Genomic DNA, 24,651 nt, shown 5'->3' with positions numbered 1-24,651 from the left:
CTCAGATGCCTGCCCACGCATCCTACTCCTACTTCAAATGGCCACGTGGTGGTCTACTGAACCTGCCTCAGCTGCCCTGGGAACTCGACGGTGTGTCGCTTGAATCCCTGCCAGGTACCCCACTTCCAAGTGGCTGTGTGGTGGTCAGAAAAGAACGAAAAAGTCGGGCTTATTTTTAAGTTGAGTTCTGGATGAAAAAGTCTGAGTGGTAGTCAAGCCCGACAAGATAAGCCCGACTTTTTTGTGTTTGACTTGGAATTCGATACATTCTACACCTTTGACTCATTTTTTAACACTGATTTCAAGGCAGCCATTTCTGTAATAAAAGGAACTTACGTGCCGTTGGCGCGCCAACATTGCTATGCCGTTTTTCGTTATTTCAAAAATACCTCAAGTCAAACGTGAAAACAAACTCGATTTTCGCCATTTTTTCTAATCATTTAAAGACAACCTTTTTACACTTGGAAATATTTTGTAGCAACGTTCAAGGTAAATTGATATTTCACTTAGGATTCCGACCACAATAAATTCAATAAGGTGCAAATACTTTCTTGAACTAGTATTTTATCATTACCTTCAAAGGTTAGAGAGATGCATAGTATGAACACTAAGACAAAAATAAGTTTTACAAAATTTTTGTTAAAAACAATTTTTATTGACAATGCTTCACACAATACAATGATTTGCAACTTTATAACGACGAAATAATTCCTTCAAAAAGTGAGCCCTGTAACCGTTATTCTTATCGTTTTCCCCCCTTTTACTCTGAACAATGGCGTGAAAGAGCAACTAGGCGCCATTGCCTAGGCCAAAATTGCAATGCACTAGACAAAATGGCCCTTTCCAGTGCCACCATAGCTAGTGAAAAGCAAACGCTAAAGCCAAAATTGCAATCCACTAGACAAAATGGCCCCTTTCCAGGGCCACCACAGCTAGTGAAAAGCAAACGCTAAAGCCAATATTTCTCTAATAACCAAAATATTGTTTACTTACAATAAAGGCAAGCGTGTAGTTGTAAAAATTTCAAAGTTCGAAATTGTTCGTCGATTCAAGGTTTTCACAAACGGCTACTGATAGACATTGAAACATCAAATTTTGTCAGAAATGAGACTTACTGTTTAATATGCACACACGGAAATCAGCTGATCACGAATGATATCCCATTGGCTTTTCACAAACATTCCACATTTTATTTTAGCACAATTTGATGGAATCACTTCTACGCAAAGAACTCGTATTACTACTCTAAGGCCTATCTAAAATTTAGCATAACTACAATTTTGGCTACTCATTGCAGAAGCTAGAAATCTCAACTAAGGATGCAGAGTTGCCAATAGTTACGTTTATGACTCGAGATCGAACGAATCAAGATGCTGCCAAATTTAAAAGTTAACAGATTTAGAAAAAAACACAGACAGCACATTCGCGTATTTTGAGAATGAACAATAAAGAATTGAAGTACTTGCAGTCTTTGTTTCCTGTTACAAAATGTAATTGCTTCAACATGAATCTCCGAAACTAACGCAGTGCTAACTACGATATACTTTACCACGTCCCCTAATTGGCGATGATGGACGATCAAAAGTGCTGGCTACTTTCACGTGCCATTCCTGCCAGAAGGCACCTGGCACTGGCAGTCACTATCACATTGGTATATGTATATTACACGTCACAAATGCTACTGTTTTCTGTCAGTTGCAATTTTGCAATACATGGCATCCGTCCACAACGCCATCTACAATCGTCAGCAATAAATTCAGTCAGAAAATCATTTTACATGCCAGGATGATTCAAAACATATCATTACCCAAATATGTTGGTATAAAGTTGCACACGGTCGCTAATTGATTGACTTGCTTCTGGTTTCTGCACCAACGATTGTTCCTTTTTATTTGTCGAGAGGGCGACGTCACTTTCCAGAACATCTTCGATGATTATCGCTAAAGTCGCCGTCCCAAACGTGTCTGCCAGTCTTTCAACGAGCACCAGATTTTGGTTAAGGCAGATTTGGTTGTTCATCTAAAATCAAAACAAGAGTCAATAACCAAAATGACGAATATTGTGTAAAGATAACTGACTTGTCCGATCAACGTATTCGCCACGATTCCTCCGCTGTTTCTGAGTATCTGACATGGCCGATTTTGGAACTGGAGCCTAAAATTCCTGTGAAGAAGTCCGTCCCCGTCTGCAGAAATGTGGTACCGTGTTCCGCAGCATCGGCTTCCGTCCCGTTCCATACAACCACACGAGTAAACCGGACGGCCGAGGTGAAACCACTTCCAGGCGTTAAGAAAACACTGAAGGACTTTGTTAGCAAACCGTTTCCAGCTTCGCTCGTCCCGCTCAGCACCTACGAACCTCCAAAAGGTGTTCAAGTAGGAAAACAGAGTTCTCTCCAGCTCATCAAGAAAGACACACAACACGTTCTGCTTGGGTGCAAAACCTGGTCCAGCCAGCACTTTACCAGCTTCCAAAAGATGTTCAATCAGGAAAACGTATTGGTTGTCAGCTCGCTAGCATTACAATCCGTACCTTGTAATTGGAACGTAATTCAATTAAGACCGTGACACGATATAATTTCAATATCAAATGTGTCTTTTACCTCTGGCGAGACTCGAACTCGCAATCCCCGGCTTAGGAGGCCGGTGCCTTATCCATTAGGCCACAGAGGCTGACGTTAATGGTCCCTAAAGCTCAAACATGAATCAGCATTTTCTTTTTGATAAAATACGACATGATACATTACCGAAGCATCAGCAATGCATCAGTCAATGCGATGCAACCAAAACTGGCGACTGAAACCTTCTTTGGTCGAGGTAAGGCAACCAATCCCACTCCGAACACCGGCTCCGATTTTTACGTAAATCCGCACAGGAGGTTGGCATTATCCTTGACGAATTGCGCGATCCTGCTGTCGCCTTCTGGATAAGGTCGCACGTTTTGCAGGGGAATTTAGACGCTCGTTTTCTCGTTGTGATGCTCAATACAGTTGAATCACATTAGCAATCTCTCCCTGGTTTTATTCTGTACAGGAAAAGAACAACAATCAAGATAATTTGCTACTCAAGACCTTCAAAACAAGGCGAAAAACATAAAGAATTAAATAAATGATACTTACATATTTTTGAGTTCCAATGACCCCCGACGAGACACGTTCGCTTCCAGCTGAACCTTTTAAGCCAACAGAACTGCCTTGGAACTCTGACTCTAATGCAAAAGACAAAACAAGAATAATTAAATGTGCGTGCCTGTTGAAACAACTTCTTTTTTCGTGGTTTGTTTGCATCCATTTTGTTAGATGAAAGGCATTTGATGCATCAAGGAAAAAATTTTATGATGACATTTTCCGTTTGTCTAGATGCCTTTTATTTCTCGGTTAACTTCTTTCTCGATCTTACAGGAAATCTGGGGTCTTGTTGGTTAAGTCAGTTGAACTCTCCGCCAGTTCCAACAAACATCCATGAAATTCTGAACTGTTATCTCCATTTAAAGGTGAAGCAAAATCTCTTCAATGTCTTTCTGGGAAAATTTGACGGCACGCTACTTCATTTGGGCTGGAAGGCGCTGATCATTTCGAGCTGAGAATTCAAGATGGCCACCAGACGACAAAGAACAAAAGGAGGTCACACCTAATACTGGAGTCCACTGAGCTCTGGTGCGGTACACGCGTACACCGTAGAAGTGCCAAAACTTGCTTTTGCTCCGCGGATACTAGGTGGCGCTGGAGTGGTGATTGTGCTGTACCAGTTAATTTGAAAGGTAAAATCGCCCGTTTAATGGGAAAACCTATAACTTAATCGAAATCAGCGTTCGATTTCGGTATTTTTTTTGCCATTGCCGAATGTCAACAAATGTCTTTCTTTTCTTTTCTTCAGATTTTGACCAAATTGCGAAAGCAGTCTCCTATCCACTTTTTTTTTTTTGCCAATCGACATACGACAAAAATCCCACTGCAGAATCAAAGTTGAACGCTGATTTCGAATAAGTTGCTGGTTTCTTCGTTAGAAGTTCTTCTGCAGTTTTTTAAATAAACAAAAACATACGCTGTTCAATTATTTTTTGTTTAGTTTTTTTTTTATGTTTAGCTCAAAAATTATAGGACCAATGGAAAAATAATATTTCCATTCGATTTTGAATCAAAATCAAGTATTTTAATAAAAATTAAAATTTTGGCCAAAAATGAAAAAGTGGGAAGGGTATGGCATTCCCACTTTTGTCAAAATCTGAAAAAAAATAACATCTCTTGAAATTCGACAAAAATCACACGGTACTATCAAAATCGAACGCGGATTTTGAATAAATAATTGGTTTTATCCTTAAACCCGCGATATATAATCCGTCGAGAAAACATAACAAGTGATTCCCAGATTGTTGAGCTCGCCAAGACTTGCTTTAACACAACAATATCACGAAGAATCTCCTTCCTAATGGTGACTGAATAACTTCGAACGACAACTGTATAACAATCGATCAACAAAAGAACGGAAAGATCCTTAAATATTTATCTATCAGTCATATGCAAAAATCCACTAATATACTATTAATCGGCGGAGTACGTCTGCCAATGGCTAGAAATTAGTGACTGATAATAAAAGTTTGGTCGTGTGTGCGTTACCATAAAGGTTAAACAGTCCAAAGACATCAGTATTCTTCACTTAAACAAGCTCTCAAATGAAAACAAAATGGCCGCAAGTAGCCTATGCATGCGGCATTCAGCTTCGAATGCAGCACAAACCTATCAAGAATGTTCAATTTCTTGTCATGATTTGCAGCCGCGCAGTCAACAAAAATAAAATGGTTCGCGTGACCAGTCTACTAGCTTCCATTCAACATTTGCGTCTGAATCATCTCTGGTCATCAGACGAGCTTCAGAGCTTTCACAGAACAGTCATAGCCATTCGTTAAGCATTTAGATACGCTTCAGCATTTGAGCCTTTTTTTTTTCCCGAATTTTGGCTTTTGTGTCAACAAAAAGACAAGAAAAAGAAAATGGTTAAACAGAGGTTGATGAAGAACCCTCAAAAAGTGTTGCCCCAGGTACCGTAAATTTCTTACAATCACGAGCAAAGTTTATGGCATAACATCCTTAAATGTATTTACCTGAAAAATTGAACGTGGCAGTTGATGGCAGCAGTTGTCGGGTCGTGGGGTTACTTTTGCATGGGCACCGTCAGAGGATGGGGCTCACCTGGATTGCCATCTCTCAACAGGACACTAGATTTCGAAATGGACGCAGACGATTTCAAATGGATCTGTAAACATTACAACCTTCAAAATTGAATAGCACACTATTTAGCATAAAATAACCTGCGTTTTTCTTTATTGCGTAGCTGCAATGCCCATGTGCGGGTCCTTCTTCGGGGCGCTGGCCATCAGCATACCGATGCAATATTGCGGCCGTAAAAAAGCATTGATGGGTCATTATCTGCTCTACATATTCGGATCGCTCATCCTAGGGCTCACCTGCATTGGCAAACACAAAGCCATGTTGTACGCTGGCCGTCTACTGCAAGGATTCGGCGTCGGATGTACAACTCCAGCCTGCCAAATTTACGTAATGAAATTTTTAAATACGTCAAAATCCAGTAACAATTCACAAGTATTACCAGTCATTTGGGTTGGGATGATAAGGTGAGTGAATGTTCATCGCCAAACGTCCGTGGACGATTGGGTTCCATAACAGCCTCTTCTTTGGCTCTCGGAATCTGGGTGGCTTACATCATCGGAGCCTTTGTCGAATGGGACAATTTAGCTTTCATTTTCACTGTGTTGCCAGTCCTCTTTTTGTTCTGGACTTGTCTCATGCCCGAAACTCCGATTTGGTTGCTCACTCACGGAATGGAAGACGAGGGACGCCACGCTCTTCAACAACTTCGCGGAAAGTAAATAATAGAAATAATTCTCATTAAGAGGTTTCAATCGAACTAATGACGATAATGTTATGTAAGAAACACTAACGTGGACGCGGAAATGCGGCGGATGAAGGAACACCACGAGAAAACGGCCAGCAGTCACGGATCCATACGCCTCGGAGATTTGATGAGGGGTCCCGTTATGAAGCCGTTCGGCATTTCACTGGGCATCATGTTCTTCCAGCAAGCTACCGGCATCAACGCCATGATATTTTACACCGTCAGCATCTTCCAGGTCGCCGGAAGCAGCATCGAGAGTCGCTACGCCACCATCATCGTCGGTGGTGTTCAACTGGTCTTTACCATCGCTTCCGGATTCTTTGTGGATCGCTACGGTCGAAGAATTCTCTTGTTGGGTTCGGCTGCCATCACATCCATCTCCCTGACATCCATGGGAACATTTTTCTACTTCCAGCGGATTTGGGGTGCAGATACAGCCACGGAACTTCTCGGCTGGCTGCCACTCGTTTCCCTCATCGTTTTCTTTGTTGCCTACTCCGGCGGTATGAGCAACGTCCCTTTTATCATTATGGGTGAAATGTTCCCGTCGCAGTATAGGACCATGTTAGGAACGATAACGTCTTCTTTTAATTTGATTGTGACCCTGGTGATTGTCCGTTTTTTCCCCGACATGCTGATCCATTTGGGCAACGACGTGACTTTTTTCATCTTTGCGGGCTGCACCTTATCGAGCATCGCATTTGTTTATTTCCTCTTGCCGGAAACTAAAGGCAGAACCCTCGAGGAGATGGAAGAGCTTTTCAGCAATGTTAAGAAAGATGACAAACCGGCAGAAGACGAACAAGCTGCCCTAGCAACTGTCAGCACGCAGTTGACGACCATTTCCGACAACCAATACGGAATCGTCGATCATAGAATTGTACCACCAGCAAATGAAGTAGATGGTGACAGAGTTGCTGTTTTCTAAATAAAAAGCTACATTTTAATTAATGATATAATATGTTTGCATTTGTTGTTCACCAATAATTGGATGATAGCTCGGCAAACATTTTATCCATTTGATCTGTTATCCTGCTGTCATGTGTAGAATCACATGATTTTTTTTTCTCCCGCTTTTCTGTTGACCAATAAGCATAACAAAAATAAATTTTAGTTACGACTAATGAATATTTGATGATGTGAAAAATAAAAAAAATAAAAGAATGAATACCTTTTACTACATTACATAATCTTACGTCGAGTGGTAACACCGAAACGAACTGTTTTCAATCCTTTTTTTTGCTGCCGATGGGAAAGCGTCAAGGAAAATCAAGCGCCATGTCATTGTTCTAGTTCCTTCAGTTAGTCTTACGTGATGCGAATTTCCGGTACGGAGTAGATGAATTTAAAGCAAGATTTTGAGAAAACGCGGAAGCAGAGCACGATTTGGTCACATGCTTTTGATGTTTTCAGCTATTGCTAAACCACAGCGCACATGTCTAGTAACAACTGTGTTAAATAGGCTATTTGAAAGGCGTGTTAGTTAAATATGGGGTTACGAGGTTATTACGTCTTGAACTGCTTTGCGTTTTGCACAAGAAAATTTCATTTCTGGTAACTCTGGGTGGACTTAAGTCCAACAGTTTGAATCCAATATCAGTTATTTTCACTTGAACAATTGTTTATCTCATAAGCAACATAAGAACAGCATTTTAATGCCAAGGGGGCGGCAGCGGAATAACAAAAATTGGCGCTATCTGGCCAAATATGATGTTGATGATATTCTGGACAAAGTGTTAAGCTTCCGATCCGGATTGCTAGATTAGTAATCAACAGTGGGGAAAGCTCATTGATCGAGCATCCGACTGCAGATCGGATGCTCGATTCAAACCCGTGATTGAACTTGTATAGAAGGGATCAAAAGGATCCATTGACACCAACACAAAGGAGACCAGTTTCCCTATTGATCTCGTTCTAAGGCACGTATATTTTTAAGATTGCTCCTATTTTGCGACATTTTTCTACTTTTAATTTTTGACTAACAACGATCAGTTGAGGGAATTCAATGAATTGGAAATTGATTCTTCTAGTAAGAAACCGGTAAAGTGAGAATATTCATAGCCAAAAATGAAGGCTTCCTGTGGCAACATTGAAATGCCCAACCAAATTTTATCTCCCACTTGCAAATCCAAAATAGCTTGCAGAGTAAATGTTTTTAAATTCGGCGAAGAGCTGTATGAATCAGTTCTAATTTTCCCTACTGAATAACCGTTTTTATATAGAGTAATGTCAAATAAAAGCGTATACGAAGACGCAGGAAAATTCGTGTTCCCAGACGCGCTGAAAAAGTATTTGCCCGTTCGAGGTGCAGTAAATATACCCGTAGTCAAATTCATGGCACGTCCCACATTCACAATTTCAGTTTCAAAAGGAATAGGAGTAGTTAATTGAGCGAAGTAATTATATAGTTTCCTAACGTAAAAGTAAGTGGGAGAAGATTTGATGTCTACGAATCCGATCCAATTCTGGAAACCTGAAATGAAATAGCGTTTTAACCGCTTCTTTTAATCAAATGCTTAGGTTTTACCTGACTCGTATGGCATCTTAGAAAAGTCGCAGTACACGCTCTCAACCATTGAAACGCCTACCACTGAATACAATCCGCTCAACGTGTGTCCGGTTTTCCATAGATCTTCACAAGAGGATGGCATTCTATCGACGACTACCTGTCCGGTACACTCAAACGGGCCCAACGTGTGAACACCAGACGAAGTTTCAAACTGGGTGCGACCAAAGTTCAGCTTTGTGATGGGAAGAACTTCCTTATTCGTCACGACACCTGCAATTTTAAAAAAAGGTTATTACATAACAAATGCAAAACAATGAAATGTATGAAGATTTTTCGAATTTTTTACCGTCATCCGATAATTGCACGGGTGCCGCAGCATCACAGTTGCATTTTGCGGCAGGATCGACGCAGTTACCATCGATTCCACATTGGCAGGTGTGCACGCTGTTGTTGCTGCCAGCCCAATAATATTGCGGGTTTTCATATTTATCATTCCACCACGCGTATGCAACATCGTTCAACTCCAACGGGGCATAGTTGCAATCGTACTGATGAATCGAATCAACTATTAATTGAAATCCATTTGTTTAGTAAACTTTATACGTACTTTAATCGACTGATAACATTGGGCAGATAACTCAGCCAACGCTAGCATTTGCCTGCTGCTGGCGACGTAGTTGACTGCCCTAGAATAACATCCCGGATCGGCACAGTGACCCACATCCGTTGGTGATTCGCTGTCATGCGGAACAGCAGTCGATCCTGCATTGTCATCGTTATATTTTTAATGTTGGCTGAAGTTTGGTTATATTAGTAGTTTTTCATCATGTCCCCATACCTGTTGTCATGTTGCAAAAGACGTAAATCGGATCATCACCCACTCCCTGACCATCAGGATCAATCCAGTACATTCCGGAGCTTAGCGATGGATCGGCATCTCGGGTCTCTCTGCACGTCCGAGAAATTGAAATTTTTCCTTCCGATTGATTCGCTACATGCTGGGCAAGTTCCAGTCTCGCAACTTTTTCTTCCAGAATTTTCTGCAATAACGAATTATTTAAAACTAAATTAGTATAGTGAACGACTTTTCTATTCAATTCGAAATTCCCATTGCAGAAAACAGCAAAGGAAAAGGATGACAAGTTTTTCTTACATAGTTTTTGCTTAATTGATTCAGTTGCAGCTGCAATTCCTCCAAAGTGGTAGCTGCAGTTAAATACGGCCACGCCCCTAAAAACAGAATGCATATGGGAATAAAAAGTACAGGTAAATGCGCCATGTTTCACTTTAATGTTGAATGAAAATTCTGTGCCTTTGGTAGGAGATGCGTCGTAATTTATTGGCGAGAAAAGGTTTTGTGCTGTTATCAGTGGCTGCCTTGCATGCTTATTTTGATGCTGATAGAGAAGATGACATCTTTGTTGACAAACTCCGTTTAGGTGAGATAAGCATTACAAAACGGGAAAATAAAAATCTTGTTTGGTTTTCGTCGCCTTTTGTGTTTTTCCCATTCTGCAAGATCTGATTAGAGGAAAACCCAAAGTCAAGAATAAAGTTACACAGATTCAGCAATTACAATCGTTAATCACACCTAGACAAACAATAACAGCTTGGACGGGCTATCAGTTTGGTTAGCGGGTCAATGATTAGCTCAACAATATTACCAATTCACATTTTCTGGATGAGTGAGCCATGGCTTTACCTGTGTAGGTAAATGAAGAAACGATGCAACTTTTTTTCAAGGTGTGCGTGTTTGGATTCGGTTGGAAGCTGACAATTGATCGTATAGACGAAGAACCTTAAATAAAACCATAGACTACTGAGGTTGTCCCCTATTCCAAATTGAATTTTGACTATTCCAAATAAAATTTAGTTTAGATCAGAGATTCATTGAATCATATGAATTGTAAAGATAAAGGAGGCATAGCTCAGAGGTACGGCATCATCATCAACCTAATGCATGTTTTCTACTTGAATTATGCATCCACCCAATTCTAAATTCACAAATGTTTTACACTTGAAAAGCTTCTACTACAACAAGGACAGTCAATCTGGTTAACCCAGCACCCACACCTGCTCTCTTTTCCAGCTTCTACATGTAACTCAATTTGCCAAATTTGTCCTGAATTCCATTTGTACGAAGCTCCTTCACTCCTTTTTTCATCCTATCATTTACTTATGTTAAGACTACCCACACCTTTACCTTGGTCTTTACCACAAGAAAATAAAAACACATTCATCAAAACAACCAGAATCAACAACAGCTTCACTACTGTTGTGAATGCCAGGATTATTCATACTTTTCTTGCCTAACACAAAAATAAAAGAGAAATTACATTTTCTGCTTACCTTCATGATTTTGCTATTCTGAACAAAATCGTTGGTGTAAAATCCAACTATGGATGTGCTGGCTGTTAGCACATGCAAAGCAATGAATTGTAATCGACGCTTAAAGAAATCTGAACTAAATGACACCATTGACACGTGAAACGAAATGAAAAAAAAAATGGCGGAGAACTTGGAACAAGTTTCGACACGTCTGACTGCTGCCACCAATGAAAAACCAAATGCAGAAACTGTCTAGCGAAGGTGATATGAAAAGGGAAATGGAAGGAAGAGAACGAATTTTGTTTTTCTTTGAATTTAGTTTCGTTTTTCTTCTGACTCTTTCGCCTTTCGATGTTGCTTACCCTTCCTTTCGCTAAATTGCGTTAGAGAAAAGGAAAACCAACAGGACCCGTGGGCGATCGAATGCCGATACGTTTTCCTTGGATCCAAAACAGTTTGTGTTGTGCTATTCATATTTGATAGTTTGCTGTTAACTATCCAAGTATTTGTTGCCTTTCGCTTTGTGGTTTCCGGCTGTTACAAGCACACACTGTTTATGGGTGCCAACAAGAGGATTATTGTCGGTAGAGATGGAAAGAGAGATAACTAAACCGGAAATCAACAACGTTTACGTTTGTTACTGACCTGGGGCAACAAAACCAATGTTAACTACGTGTTAAGTCTACAGTGATAAGAATCTAAATTTGAATTACACAACAGGTACATATTTTACCGACATCTGAAGATTCTCCTTCGACATCCACTTTACCAACAGGATGCCAAACACGTATGCGTAAAACATACATTGTCGGCGGGCGTTTATTGACTGAATGTTCAAATTTCAGAATATCCGGTACATTTCGTAGGATGACTTGAATGAACCAATACCACGTCAAAAGACATGCACTTGATGTGCTATTAGTCTGCTAATGGATTCTTTAAATACATTCAGGTGTTAGTTGTGGACTTTTCAAAAATATTTGACATAATCATTAGACTTTAGATTAGAGCTTTACTTTTATTGCATCTGTTTAGCTTGTGGTAAGCATTAGGTAGAGCACCTATATAAAGAGGCAGCTGGAACAGTAAGGAACACCATCAGCTCTTGGTTGCTTCATTGAAGTCACAGCAATTGCCACAGCAAGTATCTCTAAATTCCAATTTTCTGTAAGTGTAATTTATTAAAAGTTTATTTATATATAGTTTTGACTGCAATTGTATTGAAACCCTCATTATATGGTAATTTTCTCACAACAGGAAAATGATGTTTCATCGTCCTTCACTGATGACTATTCTGGCTGTTTCTTTCCTGTGCCTTTGGCTGGGATCAAAAGTTTCAGCATCACCCATCTTGTTACCGACCAACGAAGAAGATGACCACTCTATTGTCCCAGTCGATACCGTCAATCAAAATGTTACGATCGAAGATTTTGAGCTCGGAGAGCCATTCAATGACGATGAATTGAGTGGCAACATTTCCAGCAAAGTTCCTTCTGGTAAGACTTTTTCTTTGGTCCTTTATTTTGGGTACTTGATTGAATGAAAGTTAACATTTAAAACAAATTTAAGGATCGTTATCGGGAAAGTGGAGCAATCGAATCCGTGACGAGCTGTTGAAGAAACTGGCCGGTGGAGACATCATGACCCTCGATCTCGATGATAACAAAAATACTGTCGTGGATCGCAACAGTCTTTGGCCAGGTGCCCAAGTTCCTTACGTCATCTCCGCAAGTTACAGTACGATTTATTTCCGTTTCATACGTAATTCAGATTAACTTTGAATTTGATTCTGTTCTATCTGGCCACTCTGCTGCTTTCATCCGCACCATCCGCCAGCTCCCGAACAGCGACGAGTTCTCGGCTACGCAATCAGCGAATTCCATTCGAAAACTTGCATTCGTTTCGTTCCACGGACCACCCAACGCAATTACATTTACATCCGGCGAGATCTCAATGTTGGGTAAGTTACCTACTGCTTGATAATAAAATGCACTAAAGACACGTTTATCCTACAAATCAGATGCTGGAGCTACGTGGGTATGAACGGCAACGGTCCGCAAGATGTTAGCCTGCCCGACTATTGCGTCAGTTACAATTATCCTGGATCTGTCATGCACGAATTGATGCACGCCATTGGTTTCCAACACGAACACCAACGTCCCGATCAGCAGTATTACATCACCATTAACTATCCCAATATACGTCCAGGTATGTAATTTAATGTTGTGGTGAAATTGCCTTGTGAATAGAGGTTTAAATTGAAGATAAATGTAAATTTGTAACCAGACAATCGCCAGTTCTTCAACCCGATGAAAACGACTGAGGTCAACACTTTGGGCCTGCCTTATGACATTAGTAAGTTTGCACAAATTCATACTCCAATTTTGTGCAAGTAACTATGGTAACCTTTTTTTATACCAAAAGAATCCGTCATGCATTACCCGAGTTCGTTCATGGCCAATAATCCATCTATTCCGACTATGATGGCCAGAAACGGCGAGTTGAATTTGGGGAATTTGAAGGGATTCACTCAGGTATTGTATATAGTCGATTACTTCTGGCATTTACCCATTAATAGTTTTTTGTTTTAAATTCACAATTATCTTTTCTCAATGTTATCATGCACAAATGTAAAGTTGGACGTCCAGAAAATTAACAAGCTGTACAACTGCTATTCCGGCTAAAAGGTGGATGTTTCGTCCGGTGGAATAACACGTTGCAACTTAAATCATTGTAGACAAGTCTGTGACAGTAATGGCTAGTGTTAAGTGTAGTTGACTAGATCAATACATTTCAGAAAAATCTATCTGTCTTTAATTGTTGGTTAAATAAGAAACTGATTGCCTTTACGCATACCATCATTTGCATGCACAAACTTTCGGGCGAGATTCAAATTCAATTGATATGCTTCGCGAACAGAGATGCAGCATAAAGTAAAATCTCAATCACTGGATGCGTTTCCATCGACGTGCCATCAATCAACAAATTCAGATTCATTCCGCAATCAACTGCGTGAAAAACGTTCATAATCAAGTCATACGAGACGGAAAACTGTTGTTGTTTACAGTCTAGGTAGTAACTTACCTGCGGGATTTCTTCGGTTGGATTTTTGATTCAGATATTGTCGGTCTTGATGATCTAGCTCTGGCCAAAGATAAAAATAGATGCGGCAAGAACGACGTGTGTTGTTTAGCAATTAAATGTGGCGCGTGATTAATTTGTGATGTGCGTGACAAACAGACTTTGGATTCCCCAAAAGTTTCTGAATGGCAAAGATGTCGTCGAAACACTGACGACAAAAGAATATTGTTTCAAATGCTAATTCTCAATCAGTAGCATTAGCGTCACGTTCATTCCCAAAGGCGGCACAATTCGACAAACCGTAGCCATAGAAACAGAGTACCACACCTTGTTTGTAGAATGGTCCAGTGGAGAATGTCAAACAAGTTAATTGAACAAAACAAACGTGATGAGCGACGTGAATAAAATGTTAACCAATGAACAACAAATACCTGCGTTAGAGAGGGGTGTGCAGTTGTTATTTCTCTGCCGAAATTGGTGGATGCATCAGATTGATTCGAAGTGAATAGGCCCATCCGCGACATTTAAAGTGTCAGCACACAGGACACCTGTCGTCAGTAACTATAAGCTATTCGCTTGTTTTGACAACCACGACCAATTCTTTATTACGCCTCTAATCTTCGCCATCAATTTTAGTGGCTTCTATTTTGAACACAAAAATAAGAAGGAATCAAATTGAGTGGACTGTTCTCACAATAAATTTAAAATGTTAAAGCTTACTTTCCTCATTAGAAGAGAAATTATGTGGAAAGTTACCTTGAAAGAGAAGGATGACGTTGGATTGGGGTAAAGATGTCATGCTCGTCATGTTGTAACGTACCATGTTATTCTCATTTCTCACAAATTAGTAAATCAGTAACACAAGACATTGTTTGCACGATGAGGCCCCAAAGAAAAGCACTGAACGGTCTGTCTTGGTTTGGGACGAGAACGTTCTAGAACTTCTGAACGTGACCCATGATCAAAGACTGCAATATGTGATGACAAACTAGTAAATGAACGACGTCACCTTGGGAGGAAGGGATCGTACAATTAGTCAACCTGAGTTCTTTTTTTCTTTCTCTCCCTTTCCCTTACTTTATGCCATGACACCTGTTTTCTTTATCTCTTTGGCATTTTGTAAACATGAGAAAAAAAGTGTGCATTGAAAGGGAGAGTGAGAAAGAAAGACATTTTAATCTCTCCACCTTTGATTCCTAGTGTAGATTCCTTATTGTGTCACAAGGCTCATCTGTGCATATAGGGTTACTGCAAGATTCGATTAGACAAAAACAAACAGTTAAGAATAAAGGTAACATAGATTCAGCAATTAAAATCGTTAATCACAGCTGGAAGAACAATAACCGCTTGTGTAGCTGTCTGTTTGGGTAAAAAATCAATGGTTAACTCAACAATATTGCAAATTTACATTTTCTGGATGAGTTAGCTATGATCTTTTGTGTGCACCGGTAAATGAAGAAACTAGGCCACTTATCTCAAAGGAGTACGTTACGTGACTGGATTCGCTAGGTACCTGCCAGCGATCGATCGGCGAGAACAAGAAGCATGAATAGAACCATAAACGGCTAAGGTTGTCCACTATCCTAACTTGATTTTAGAGATTTATTCAAGTCAGGCTAAAAGTTAAAGATGTAATAATTGTGAAGATAGAGGGGGCATAGCTGAGTGGTAGAGCAGCATCCGACTGAAGATCGGATTGTCCCCTGCTCAATTGTTTATTAGACAGATTCACGAGGTGATGGACACCATCTTGAAAGACCCAACAAGTCAAAACTTCGCACCAATATCGTTTAAGAGCACGTTTATTAAGTTGGCTTCTGTTTCGCGTTGACACTCTACTCGTTTTGAGGACTGCCTTACAACATTCAATTGGAGGCCCTTAATGAAACTGAAACTGCTTCTTCTAACAAGAAACCAGTCAAATGAAAAAAGCCATTTTCATAAATGTAACCGCTCCCTGCTTTTGCCCCAATGGCCAACCAAATTCTATCCCCTTTTTGCAAATCAGAAATCGCTTGCAGAGTAAATGATTCTACTGTCCAGTGGGAGCTGTAAGAATCAGAACCACCTATCGCTATTGAATGACCATTTTTGTATATATTTATGTCTAAATATAGCCGAGAGGAAGCCTTTGGATATGCCGCCATTCCAGACGCGCTGAAAAAGTATTTACCCGTTCGAGGAGCAGTAAATATTCCTGTAGCCCAATTCATGGCCCCCCTCCGCGTTCAACATAATATGGTCAAAAGGAATGGGAGTATTTAATTTGTCAAAGCGACCCTTTCTTCTTACGTAAAAGAAGGTGGGAGAAGATTTGATGTCTACGAATCCGACCCACTTCTGAAAACCTGAAATAAAATGGCGTTTTAAGCGCTTCTTTTAATCAAATGCTTAGGCAATACCTGACTCGTGCGGGAGCTTTGAAAAATCGCAGTACACGCTCTCAACCATTGAGACGCCCATCAGTGAATACAATCCGCTCAACGTGTGTCCGGTTTTCCATAGATCTTCGCAAGAGGATGGCATTCTATTGACAGCTACCTGTCCCGTACACTCAAACGGGCCCAACGTGTGAACACCGGACGAGGTTTCCAACTGGGTGCGACCAAAGTTCAGCTTCGTGATTGGAAGAACATCTTTTTTCGTCACGATACCTGCAACAACAAAAAAACGAATTAAATAACGGAATACAAACTACTGATTTGTATCAAGATCAAAACAAAATTTCACCCTCATCGGATAATTGGATTGGTGCCGCAGCATCACAGTTGCATTTAGTGGCAGGATCGACGCAGTTGCCATCGATCCCACACTGGCAGATGTGCACGCGGTTATTGTTGCCAGCCCAAAAGTATTGCGGGTTTCCATTTTTATCATTCCACCATGCGTATGTAACATCATTCAACTTCAACGGGGCATAGTTGCAATTGTACTGATGAATTGAATCAACTATTAAATGCAATTCATTTGTTTAGTAAACTTTATACGTACCTTAATCGACTGATAACATTGGGCAGATAAATGAGCCAACGCTAGCATTTGCCTGCTGCTGGCGACGTACTTGACGGCCTTGGAATAACATCCCGGATCTGCGCAGTGGCCCACATCCGTTGGTGATTCGCTGTCGTGCGGAACAGCAGTCGATCCTGCAATGTCATCGTTATATTTTTAACGTTAGCTGAAGTTTGGTAATGTTATTGGTTTTTCATCATGGTCCCATACCTGTTGTCATGTTGCAAAAGACGTAAATCGGATCGTCTCCCACTCCCTGACCATCAGGATCGATCCAGTACATTCCGGAGCTTAGCGATGGATCGGCTAATCGGGTCTCTCTGCAAGTCCGGGAAATTGAACTTTTTCCTGCCGATTCCTTCGCTACGTGCAGGGCAATTTCCAGTTTCGCAACTTTTTCTTCCAGAATTTTCTGCAATAACAAATTCCTGTAGCGAATCACTCTCTGAGCTTTTCTGTTCAATTCGAAATTCCCAGTGCAGGAAACAGCAAATGAAAATGGTGACAAGGTTTTCTTACATAGTTTTGGCTTAATTGATTCAGTTGCAGCTGCAATTCCTCCAAAGTTGTCGCGGCAGTGAAGCTCGGCCACGCCACTAATAACAGGAAGCAAACGGGAATAAAAATCACAGGTAAATGCGCCATGTTTCACTTTAATGTTGAATGCGAATTCTGTGCCTTTGGTAGGAGATGCGTCGTAATTTATTGGCGACAAAGTCCTTTGTGTTCTTATCAGTGGCTGCCTTTCATACTTACTTCGATGCTGATATAGAAGATGACATCTTTATTGACAAATTTCCGTTCAGATGAGATAACAACTACAAAACGGGAAAATTTAAATGCTGCTTGCGTTTGCATTTTCGCCATCGTCTTTGTTTTGCCCCATTCTGCAAGATTCGATTAGACAAAAACACAAAGTCAAGAATAAAGGCCACACATATTCAGCAATTATAATCGTTAAACACAACTGAAAAAAACAATAACCGCCTGGACAGTGTCTGTTTGGTTAGCGGGTCAATGGTTAGCTTGATACTATTACCAATCCAGATTTACTGGGTGCAAGGGCCATGACTTTACCTGTACAGGCAAATGAAAAAAACTAGGCAACTAATCTTGAAGGTGTACATGACTGGATTCGGTATGTAGGTCTATCTGTCAGCGATTGATCGTCGAGAAGAAGAGCCATAAATAGAACCTTAGACTCCTAAGGTTGTCCACTATCCTTGATTGAGGTTTCAACATGGTCCACCGTCAAATTCGATCACAGGAAATTTAGATGTTTTTTTTCACCGACTGTAAGTTTCTTCTTGGTTTTGTGCATCCACCTGCTAAATTTAAATTCACAAGCGATTTACCATAGAAAAGCTCGAAAAGCTTCTACTTCAACAAGGACAGTCAATCTGCCAATCTGGTGACCCCATCCACACCTGCTCTCTTCCCTAGCTTTAACACTTTCTTTGATTAGTCAAATTTGTTCCAAGTTCCATTTGTACATAACTTCTTAACCCCTTCATTCATCGTACCAGCTACTGTTAAGGCTAGCCACAATTTCTATTTTAGCCTTCATTCGATGGCCAGAATTGTTCACCACTCCCATGAAAATTCCTTTCCATCGAGTGTTACTGTGCTGCATAGCTCACAGAACAACCAGAAAGGTTTGCCAAATTAATAATAAAACATCCATCAAAACAACCACAATAAACAACAGTGCCATCTTTAATGATTTGAATGCCAGGATTATTCATACTTTTCTTCTCTAACTCAAAAATAAACAGAGACAAAGGCATTTCCTGCTTACCTACCTTCATGATTTTGTTGTTCTCAACAAAATCGTTAATGTAAAATCCCACTAAGAACGTGCTTGGCGTTGCACTGAATGATTAACGACGTTCAAAGAAATCTGAGCTAAATGTCACGAGAAACGACATAAACAAAATGGCGAACTGTTTACGTCTGACTGCTGCCACCGTGCCACGAATGAAAAACAAAATGCAGAATCTATTTAGAGAAAATGACCTTCAAAGGGAAATGGAAGGAAGAGAGCAATTTTCTTTTTCTAGTTACTTCGATTCCTTTTTTTTTTTTTTTTACTCTTTGCATTTCAATGTTATCAAATCTTCCTTTACCTAAATGGCGTCAGAGAAAAGTATAACCATTAAGACCCGTGGCGATCGAATGTCGAAAAGTTTTCCTTGGATCCAAAACAGTTTGTGCTGTGCTATCATATTCAACTGTTTATCGTTCATCCGAAAATAAGAAGGAATCAAATTGAGTGGACAGTCATCACAATAAATTCAAAATGGTTAAGATTAATTTTCATTAGAAGAGAAGTTATGTAACGAGTTACCTTTGAAAGTAGGATGACAATGGTCTGTGGTAATGGTGTCACATTAGGAGGAAGGGATTGTACAATTAGTCAACTTGAGTTCTTTTTTTTCTTTCTCTCTCTTTCCCTTACTTTATGCCATGACACCTGTTTTCTTTATCTCTTTGGCATTTTGTAAACATGAGAAAAAAAGTGTGTATTGAAAGGGAGAGTGAGAAAGGAAGACATTTTAATCTCTCCACCTTTAAACCGGATAGCTGCCCCAGATTTTATGGGGTCAACTCAACAAAAAGTATTCATCAAAGTCCTGGTTAGTATAACCGGCCTGCGTAAACACTTGGTGAATATCCGCAGTTGTAAATGTCCGCGGACGAATCTCCTAATTCAAACAATAGGGGGCATAGCCGGCATGGCTCAGTGGTAGAACATCCGACTGCAGATCGGATTATCCCCGGTTCCTACCCGGGTACCCCCTTAAAAAATCCCTCTAAATGTCTATGTATTTCCATTCAAAAAGCTGTTTAAGTTTTTAAATTTCCATTTTAAAAACTGGTATTCGTAAGGCACTAATAGTTTTATGAGGATCTCTTGATGTAAACAATTTTCTTGACCAGATCCAAATTTTGATTGGTAATAGTAGAGAAACATATGTTTATAATCAAATTCTTAGAGTGTTAACAAAACAAAATCGAAGGACAGTTCCAGCGCTACGTAGTGGTTGCAGCTCGTACCGTTATTAACTTCCAATTTCATCACAGCAAATGGCCCGGAAACGTTTACGTGGATGTCTGAATCACAACATCCGGCATACTGACCAATTAGGGAAGATGAGCAACACCTGCCGCTTGATTAATTGTTATCGCAGCTGCATTAATTTGCAAGTGCACACATCAATCGTCCTCACTTGAACCGCACATCATTCGAATCAAAACCACCTGGTACCGAACCTTGCCATTTCCAGTATTGACAAGTCCCAGCATCTGTTCCAATACCGTCTGCTCTGATCAACACTGCAGGGCATCATTAATGTGTGGGTGTAGCAAAAAATATTCGTTCGGATGTTGTATGTACACGTGTTCTTCAGTTCATAACTGAACAGCCATTCCAATTCAAATGGCTAACTACCCTACCACCTTCCACTGTGCTTACATGGCTGTATTTAAATAGCACAGTATTTGCTCCAATAAGCATCTGCTCCGACAAAGACTTGTGCATTATAAACGTGTAGGTGTATCATTAGAATCCGGATCTTTTGAGTCCTATAAAAAGCGACCATCACCAGCCGTGTTTTCCATCATTCCTTTAATAGCAACTCAGTTGCCGTATCGCAATTTTCTCGGTAAGTTATCTCATTCTATGCTGTTACCGAATGACGTCAAAACATTAAGTTTTAAATGATCCATTTCAGAGACGTACCGTGAAGCGACATGGCTACCAAATTGGGCCCTAGTTATCTGTTTTCTTTTTCGGCTGTTTGTGTGCTGTTGATCTGCTGCTGGGCCAGTTTAGTTGAATCCAATCCCGTCCTGGCGGAAAACAATAACCAGCTGGACAGGGTAAGATCTTTGCCACCTCCCATTCAATTTCCTATATACGTAGCGCTAGAGATTATTTCAAAAATCCAGTTCATCATTTTCTAATTGCTGTATGGAATCAATCAGGATGAAGTTGCGTTTGAAGCTGGTGAACCGTTAACCGATGAAGAATTCAATAGCGATGTCCAGGGTAAAGCAGGTAACAACTTCACAATGCCTGTACTAAGAAATCAATTTAAGACTAGGTCTAATAAATGAAGTCAATTTAAAATGCTCCAATGATTTGATTAATGTTGAATTCAGTTTCTATAGACAACCAAGGCACCCAACCGTGGCAACATCAACCAGATAGTGGACTGGTGGGCGGTGATTTACTACCAGAAGACGCGAAAAACGGCAATAAAAATGCGGCTGCAAAATGGCCGAACGCGCAAGTTCCCTACGTCATCTCCAGCAGTTTTTGTACGTACTGTTCTTAAAATTAATTAATTTTTGGTTTTTTTTCCTGAAACAATTCTATCTATTCTAAACTAATAAAAATAAAATAATAATAGCGGCTAAAGATCGTCAAGTCATCGCGTCTGCTATGGCGATGTACCATCAAAAGACTTGCATCCGTTTCGTGGCACGTGGTACTCAAAAAGACTATGTAAAAATTGTTCGAAGCCGTGGGTATGACCTATAATCGCAACAAGGAATTATCAGCAAACTGTTTCATTTCAATAATGCTATCATGCAAATGTTTTTAATCAGCTGCTGGTCGGTAAAAGGAAGGGCTGGAGGCGTGCAGGAACTGAGTATCGGCGACGGATGCGTTTCCCGTGCGACAGTCGTTCACGAACTGATGCACGCCCTTGGATTTGATCATGAACATCAACGACCTGATCAAAAAAAATTCATCATTGTGAAATATGACAACATCCAAAACCGTAAGTAAATATGTTTAATTTAACGTTGTTGAACGATGTTGAGACTGTTTGACTAAATTGAATTCGATCGAACCGCGACAATGATCGGTCGGTGCAGAACATCGTCAGTGGTTCGAGCCACTCCGGCCAGATGCAGTTAACTCTATTGGGCGCTACGATATAAGTAATTAGTGCGCGATTTTGTTCAGTTGTGTGGTTATACTGATTGTCTAACTCTCTTTAGAGTCGGTTATGCATTACAATGCTTACTCCAGTTTCGCTGTTGACACTTCAAAACCGACCATGGTAACAAAAACGGGAGGAACAACTATGGGAAATGAATATGGACTTACTGCGGTAAACGCATTTTACAGCACATTCTAACCTGCCTTTACTTGTCTTATGTGTTGTTGTATACGTTGTATTCACAAAGAAAATTCTTTTTTTTTCTTTTCCTGGGCATTCATTAGATGGATGTCGAAAAACTGAAAACCTTTTACTGCAAATAGTAGTTGCTCCACTTTCACTGGACACCATCTTTGAGTTAAACATGACCGACTACAATCATTTGAAGGCTCCTCCTCTTGCTAGTGCATGGCTTTTGTGTTTTACATGACTCCCCTGCAATACATTTAACTTGCATTCCATGCTTTATGTTCGTTTCTGTTTGCTTACACCATTTTCATTTCATTTGCTTGTGAATCTAACGAAAGAAAATCGACAGGAATCATTCGTTTGCTGAAGATTCTCGATTCACGGATTCTTTGTCGTGATGATCTAGCACTAACGAAAAGACGTAAACGTGGAAAAAACGACGTGAGTTGTTTGACAATTGAATGAACCCCTTGACTATAGTTTGTGACGTGCGTGACAAACAGCGTTCAAAATCCCCAAATCGTTTACAGCTGTTGGTGGCCAAATGGCTGAATGCCAAAGATGTTTTCAACATTTGCAAATAAATGAAGATAATAAGAGACTTCAACATACTAGTTGTAGAATTAACGAGTAATGAATTTCAAACAAAGGTCTATTGAACACGCAAAGAATGTGAATGAAATGTTGTACACAATCAACAACGGAATACCTGGGCAAAGAGAAGGACGTGTGTTGTTGTTATTTTCATTCCGGAATTGGTGGATGCTGTGTCAGACTGATTTAAAGTCAATGGGCTTTCATTTTAGATTCGAGTCTCGTTTTTTTATTTCTGCGAATCACTAGCACAAGACGTTCGCAATGAAACACAATAACGAAAACGATTGGGACAAACTGTCGTCATTATGCAAAGCGTCGACGAGGAAGTCCTGGAACCTCTCAACGTGACAACTGATCAACGACTGCATTGAATGAGAAAAATTAATAGGTGACGTCACCTAAGGAGGAAGGGCTTGCACCGTTACAAGTTCTCTCCCATTCGTTAACTCTATTAGCGCCTGTTTTCATTTTCCCCTTTACATTCGTAAGAAAGAAAGGCGAGTTTTTCTTCACTCCACCTCTGATTCCACGTGTCTGTGCGCAACGTTCCATCTGTGATGCCAAACAGATGGCAGTACTACGAGAAAGAGGAACACAAATTCGTAAAGTCCTCCCCCCTCAGTTGATTGCGCGCCACCTATTCGCTGTATTGGGTTCATCTATGCAGATTTTGCAATCCCTCTCTGCGCGATTTTGATTTTCCTTTATAATGTTTGCTAAGTATAGCGAATAACGCGTTTCGTTGAAAATAATTACAACATTTGACGAGCAATAGACGCAGGAAACCACTGAACGCAAAGCCTCAACGACAATTACAGCGTGGCGTTATCATAGCAACATTTACCGACTTCCGTTTATATTAAGACTAACAAAAATATTCGTGTTACACCCACTGACGTCACGTTGTCCGGGACACCAGCGTTTTTTGGGTAAAGATTATGGCAAGCCAAATGTACCGACCAAAACGACTAATGATTCGCGCGCGACAGTAACGATATTTTTCAACTCGATGATGAAAAGCGTTGCAAACGTGATGAATGCAACGCACAGATGGTTGCAGATAGAAGTCCACCCTGCGAACGTGGGACACTCGCACCACAAGCGGCCGTTACCGGCACTTCAAGGATGGATTTTCAACACAAGTTATTGAACCCTTTCCTCGTTTAAACCTTGTTATCACCGAGGTCACCACCCGGAATTCCGGTGATTTCTATATAATATATTAAAAAATATTTTACACAAAAAAGTTTTTATTAAAATGAAAATTGCTACTTGAAATCTGTTGGATGTAGTATATATCTAGAGCGAAAAAAAGTACAAACAACTTGTTTTCCAAAATTTTTTTTTTAATGAAAATTATGTTTTTTTTTTTACAGAAATACATAGCTCTTATCAGGAGCTATCAATTTCTGTAACATTTATTTATTTTGGTCTTATAGTTCTCCCGCAAAAAATTATTGAAAAATTCAGTAGTATTAGGGGGAGGGGGAGGGGTACCTCGACCCGATTAACCGCAGCGACCTACCTGAAATAGGGCGAAGCGGTTTACTTTCCCAACTATTATTTTGTAAGCAATATTTTTACATAATTAGATAGATCTTGTAAAGACATATTCATTCCTATAATTGTTAACATTTTTTGACATACAGTTTTCCCCATTCTCCCAAAATCGGGTTTTAGAACCGGTTTTCTCTCCGACCCACCCCAACCCAGACGCCTGAGGGTTAAACTCACAATAGTTTTCAAGAAAAAATGTTTCCACAGGTTAGTGACCTGAATCAGTTAATTTACCGTTCAGTCACGTTCTGTGGTCATTCACCGCCGCACTAATCGAATTGGATCAAACTCAACTACATTGACACATAGTCAAACCGGTCTACATGCACGTGCACAAAAAAAACCTGAATTTCAAGTTACCTCGTTGCTGACTGAAAATTATTTAGTCGTCGAACGTTTTTGCATGTCTTCAAAGGCCAGCCTTTCTTCAGCCCATCGGGACTCCCGATCTTTCATCTAAATATCACACACCACATTGGATCACATCTTTAATGTTTGCAAGTCCAACGCA

The 24,651-nt window shown here is 40.2% G+C and overlaps 7 protein-coding genes, 1 long non-coding RNA gene and 1 other non-coding gene across 14 annotated transcripts in view; 3 read left to right on the top strand and 6 right to left on the bottom strand.

Moving 5' to 3' along the window:
* Positions 1–1,168: 1,168 nt before the first annotated feature.
* On the bottom strand, positions 1,169–5,745 carry LOC123471012. Of its 2 annotated transcripts, XR_006644871.1 has the most exons (6): positions 5,607–5,745; positions 3,119–5,541; positions 2,603–3,024; positions 2,079–2,532; positions 1,808–2,019; positions 1,169–1,735 (listed from the first exon to the last, which is right to left on the bottom strand). XR_006644871.1 is itself a non-coding variant. In XM_045171818.1 (3 exons), exons 1-3 carry the CDS (start codon positions 2,235–2,237, stop codon positions 1,663–1,665), a joined length of 444 nt encoding a protein of 147 aa, XP_045027753.1. In that variant the 5' UTR covers positions 2,238–2,507; the 3' UTR covers positions 1,169–1,662. The 2 variants fall into 2 exon arrangements, 1 of the variants encoding a protein (XP_045027753.1); XM_045171818.1 differs by lacking the exons at positions 2,603–3,024; positions 3,119–5,541; positions 5,607–5,745 and having other exon boundaries at positions 2,079–2,507.
* Trnar-ccu lies at positions 2,600–2,672 on the bottom strand. Its single transcript has one exon. It is a non-coding gene; the product is annotated as a tRNA-Arg (tRNA).
* Positions 4,895–7,089, top strand: LOC116920252 (facilitated trehalose transporter Tret1). The gene is made up of 5 exons (XM_045171786.1): positions 4,895–5,037; positions 5,122–5,254; positions 5,331–5,554; positions 5,632–5,882; positions 5,949–7,089. Exons 1-5 carry the CDS (start codon positions 4,990–4,992, stop codon positions 6,838–6,840), a joined length of 1,548 nt encoding a protein of 515 aa, XP_045027721.1. The 5' UTR covers positions 4,895–4,989; the 3' UTR covers positions 6,841–7,089.
* A 730-nt stretch (positions 7,090–7,819) lies between these two features.
* On the bottom strand, positions 7,820–9,727 carry LOC116920262. The gene is made up of 6 exons (XM_032926430.2): positions 9,575–9,727; positions 9,260–9,461; positions 9,029–9,183; positions 8,768–8,969; positions 8,440–8,691; positions 7,820–8,385 (listed from the first exon to the last, which is right to left on the bottom strand). The coding sequence occupies exons 1-6, from the start codon at positions 9,698–9,700 to the stop codon at positions 7,901–7,903; spliced, it is 1,422 nt and encodes a 473-aa protein (XP_032782321.2). The 5' UTR covers positions 9,701–9,727; the 3' UTR covers positions 7,820–7,900.
* Positions 9,728–9,738: 11 nt separating this feature from the next.
* Positions 9,739–11,109, bottom strand: LOC116920472. 3 transcript variants are annotated; one of them, XR_006644888.1, is made up of 3 exons: positions 10,771–11,109; positions 10,013–10,274; positions 9,739–9,942 (listed from the first exon to the last, which is right to left on the bottom strand). It is a non-coding gene; the product is annotated as an uncharacterized LOC116920472 (long non-coding RNA). The 3 variants fall into 3 exon arrangements; XR_006644889.1 differs by having other exon boundaries at positions 10,013–10,253; XR_004392699.2 differs by having other exon boundaries at positions 10,013–10,219.
* A 133-nt stretch (positions 11,110–11,242) lies between these two features.
* On the top strand, positions 11,243–13,555 carry LOC123471008 (zinc metalloproteinase nas-7-like). Its single transcript, XM_045171791.1, has 10 exons — positions 11,243–11,469; positions 11,525–11,701; positions 11,785–11,916; positions 12,007–12,245; positions 12,319–12,486; positions 12,586–12,709; positions 12,770–12,957; positions 13,036–13,104; positions 13,174–13,283; positions 13,386–13,555. The coding sequence occupies exons 4-10, from the start codon at positions 12,011–12,013 to the stop codon at positions 13,431–13,433; spliced, it is 942 nt and encodes a 313-aa protein (XP_045027726.1). The 5' UTR covers positions 11,243–11,469; positions 11,525–11,701; positions 11,785–11,916; positions 12,007–12,010; the 3' UTR covers positions 13,434–13,555.
* A 2,059-nt stretch (positions 13,556–15,614) lies between these two features.
* On the bottom strand, positions 15,615–17,504 carry LOC116920264 (EGF and laminin G domain-containing protein). Its single transcript, XM_045171788.1, is given in 7 exon segments — positions 15,615–16,049; positions 16,051–16,178; positions 16,233–16,484; positions 16,561–16,762; positions 16,822–16,976; positions 17,053–17,254; positions 17,362–17,504. Coding segments are annotated over 7 exon segments (1,419 nt in total). The 5' UTR covers positions 17,488–17,504; the 3' UTR covers positions 15,615–15,695.
* A 2,849-nt stretch (positions 17,505–20,353) lies between these two features.
* LOC116920382 (astacin-like metalloprotease toxin 5) lies at positions 20,354–22,258 on the top strand. Its single transcript, XM_045171792.1, has 9 exons — positions 20,354–20,507; positions 20,577–20,724; positions 20,830–20,902; positions 21,007–21,165; positions 21,258–21,375; positions 21,457–21,632; positions 21,730–21,795; positions 21,856–21,968; positions 22,082–22,258. Exons 2-9 carry the CDS (start codon positions 20,596–20,598, stop codon positions 22,118–22,120), a joined length of 873 nt encoding a protein of 290 aa, XP_045027727.1. The 5' UTR covers positions 20,354–20,507; positions 20,577–20,595; the 3' UTR covers positions 22,121–22,258.
* A 1,603-nt stretch (positions 22,259–23,861) lies between these two features.
* LOC123466320 overlaps positions 23,862–24,651 on the bottom strand; it is a 29,941-nt gene continuing 29,151 nt past the window's right edge. For 2 of the 3 annotated variants that reach the window (XR_006644870.1, XM_045171814.1), the window contains one exon: positions 23,862–24,596. Coding sequence is in view for 2 of the 3 variants with exons in the window: in XM_045171814.1 (XP_045027749.1) it covers positions 24,519–24,596 (78 nt within the window). In the remaining variant the exon portion in view is untranslated. The remainder of the gene's footprint in view (positions 24,597–24,651) is intronic. The other variant, XM_045171815.1, reaches the window with a different exon arrangement.

This window comes from Daphnia magna, linkage group LG4, assembly GCF_020631705.1.
Source record: "Daphnia magna isolate NIES linkage group LG4, ASM2063170v1.1, whole genome shotgun sequence".
Classification (NCBI taxonomy): Eukaryota; Metazoa; Arthropoda; class Branchiopoda; order Diplostraca; family Daphniidae; genus Daphnia; species Daphnia magna.
Note: the sequence above shows the minus strand (reverse complement) of the source record. Positions and strands in the feature narration are given on the sequence as shown.

Coding starts and splice junctions, on each gene's coding strand:
- LOC116920262 (XM_032926430.2), bottom strand. CDS start 9,700: ATGGCGCATTTACCTGTACTTTTTATTCCCATATGCATTCTGTTTTTA. Junction 8,970..9,028: donor AATGTTATCAGTCGATTAAA/GTACGTATAAAG, acceptor TCGATTCATCAG/TACGATTGCAACTATGCCCC. Junction 8,386..8,439: donor TAAGATGCCATACGAGTCAG/GTAAAACCTAAG, acceptor ATTTCATTTCAG/GTTTCCAGAATTGGATCGGA.
- LOC116920252 (XM_045171786.1), top strand. CDS start 4,990: ATGGTTAAACAGAGGTTGATGAAGAACCCTCAAAAAGTGTTGCCCCAG. Junction 5,038..5,121: donor CTCAAAAAGTGTTGCCCCAG/GTACCGTAAATT, acceptor TGAACGTGGCAG/TTGATGGCAGCAGTTGTCGG. Junction 5,255..5,330: donor AGACGATTTCAAATGGATCT/GTAAACATTACA, acceptor TTTATTGCGTAG/CTGCAATGCCCATGTGCGGG.
- LOC116920382 (XM_045171792.1), top strand. CDS start 20,596: ATGGCTACCAAATTGGGCCCTAGTTATCTGTTTTCTTTTTCGGCTGTT. Junction 20,903..21,006: donor CGATGTCCAGGGTAAAGCAG/GTAACAACTTCA, acceptor TGTTGAATTCAG/TTTCTATAGACAACCAAGGC. Junction 21,376..21,456: donor AAAATTGTTCGAAGCCGTGG/GTATGACCTATA, acceptor GTTTTTAATCAG/CTGCTGGTCGGTAAAAGGAA.
- LOC123471008 (XM_045171791.1), top strand. CDS start 12,011: ATGATGTTTCATCGTCCTTCACTGATGACTATTCTGGCTGTTTCTTTC. Junction 12,246..12,318: donor TTCCAGCAAAGTTCCTTCTG/GTAAGACTTTTT, acceptor AACAAATTTAAG/GATCGTTATCGGGAAAGTGG. Junction 12,710..12,769: donor CGGCGAGATCTCAATGTTGG/GTAAGTTACCTA, acceptor CCTACAAATCAG/ATGCTGGAGCTACGTGGGTA.
- LOC123471012 (XM_045171818.1), bottom strand. CDS start 2,237: ATGGAACGGGACGGAAGCCGATGCTGCGGAACACGGTACCACATTTCT. Junction 2,020..2,078: donor CGAATACGTTGATCGGACAA/GTCAGTTATCTT, acceptor TTTTGATTTTAG/ATGAACAACCAAATCTGCCT. Junction 1,736..1,807: donor CTTTATACCAACATATTTGG/GTAATGATATGT, acceptor TGACGATTGTAG/ATGGCGTTGTGGACGGATGC.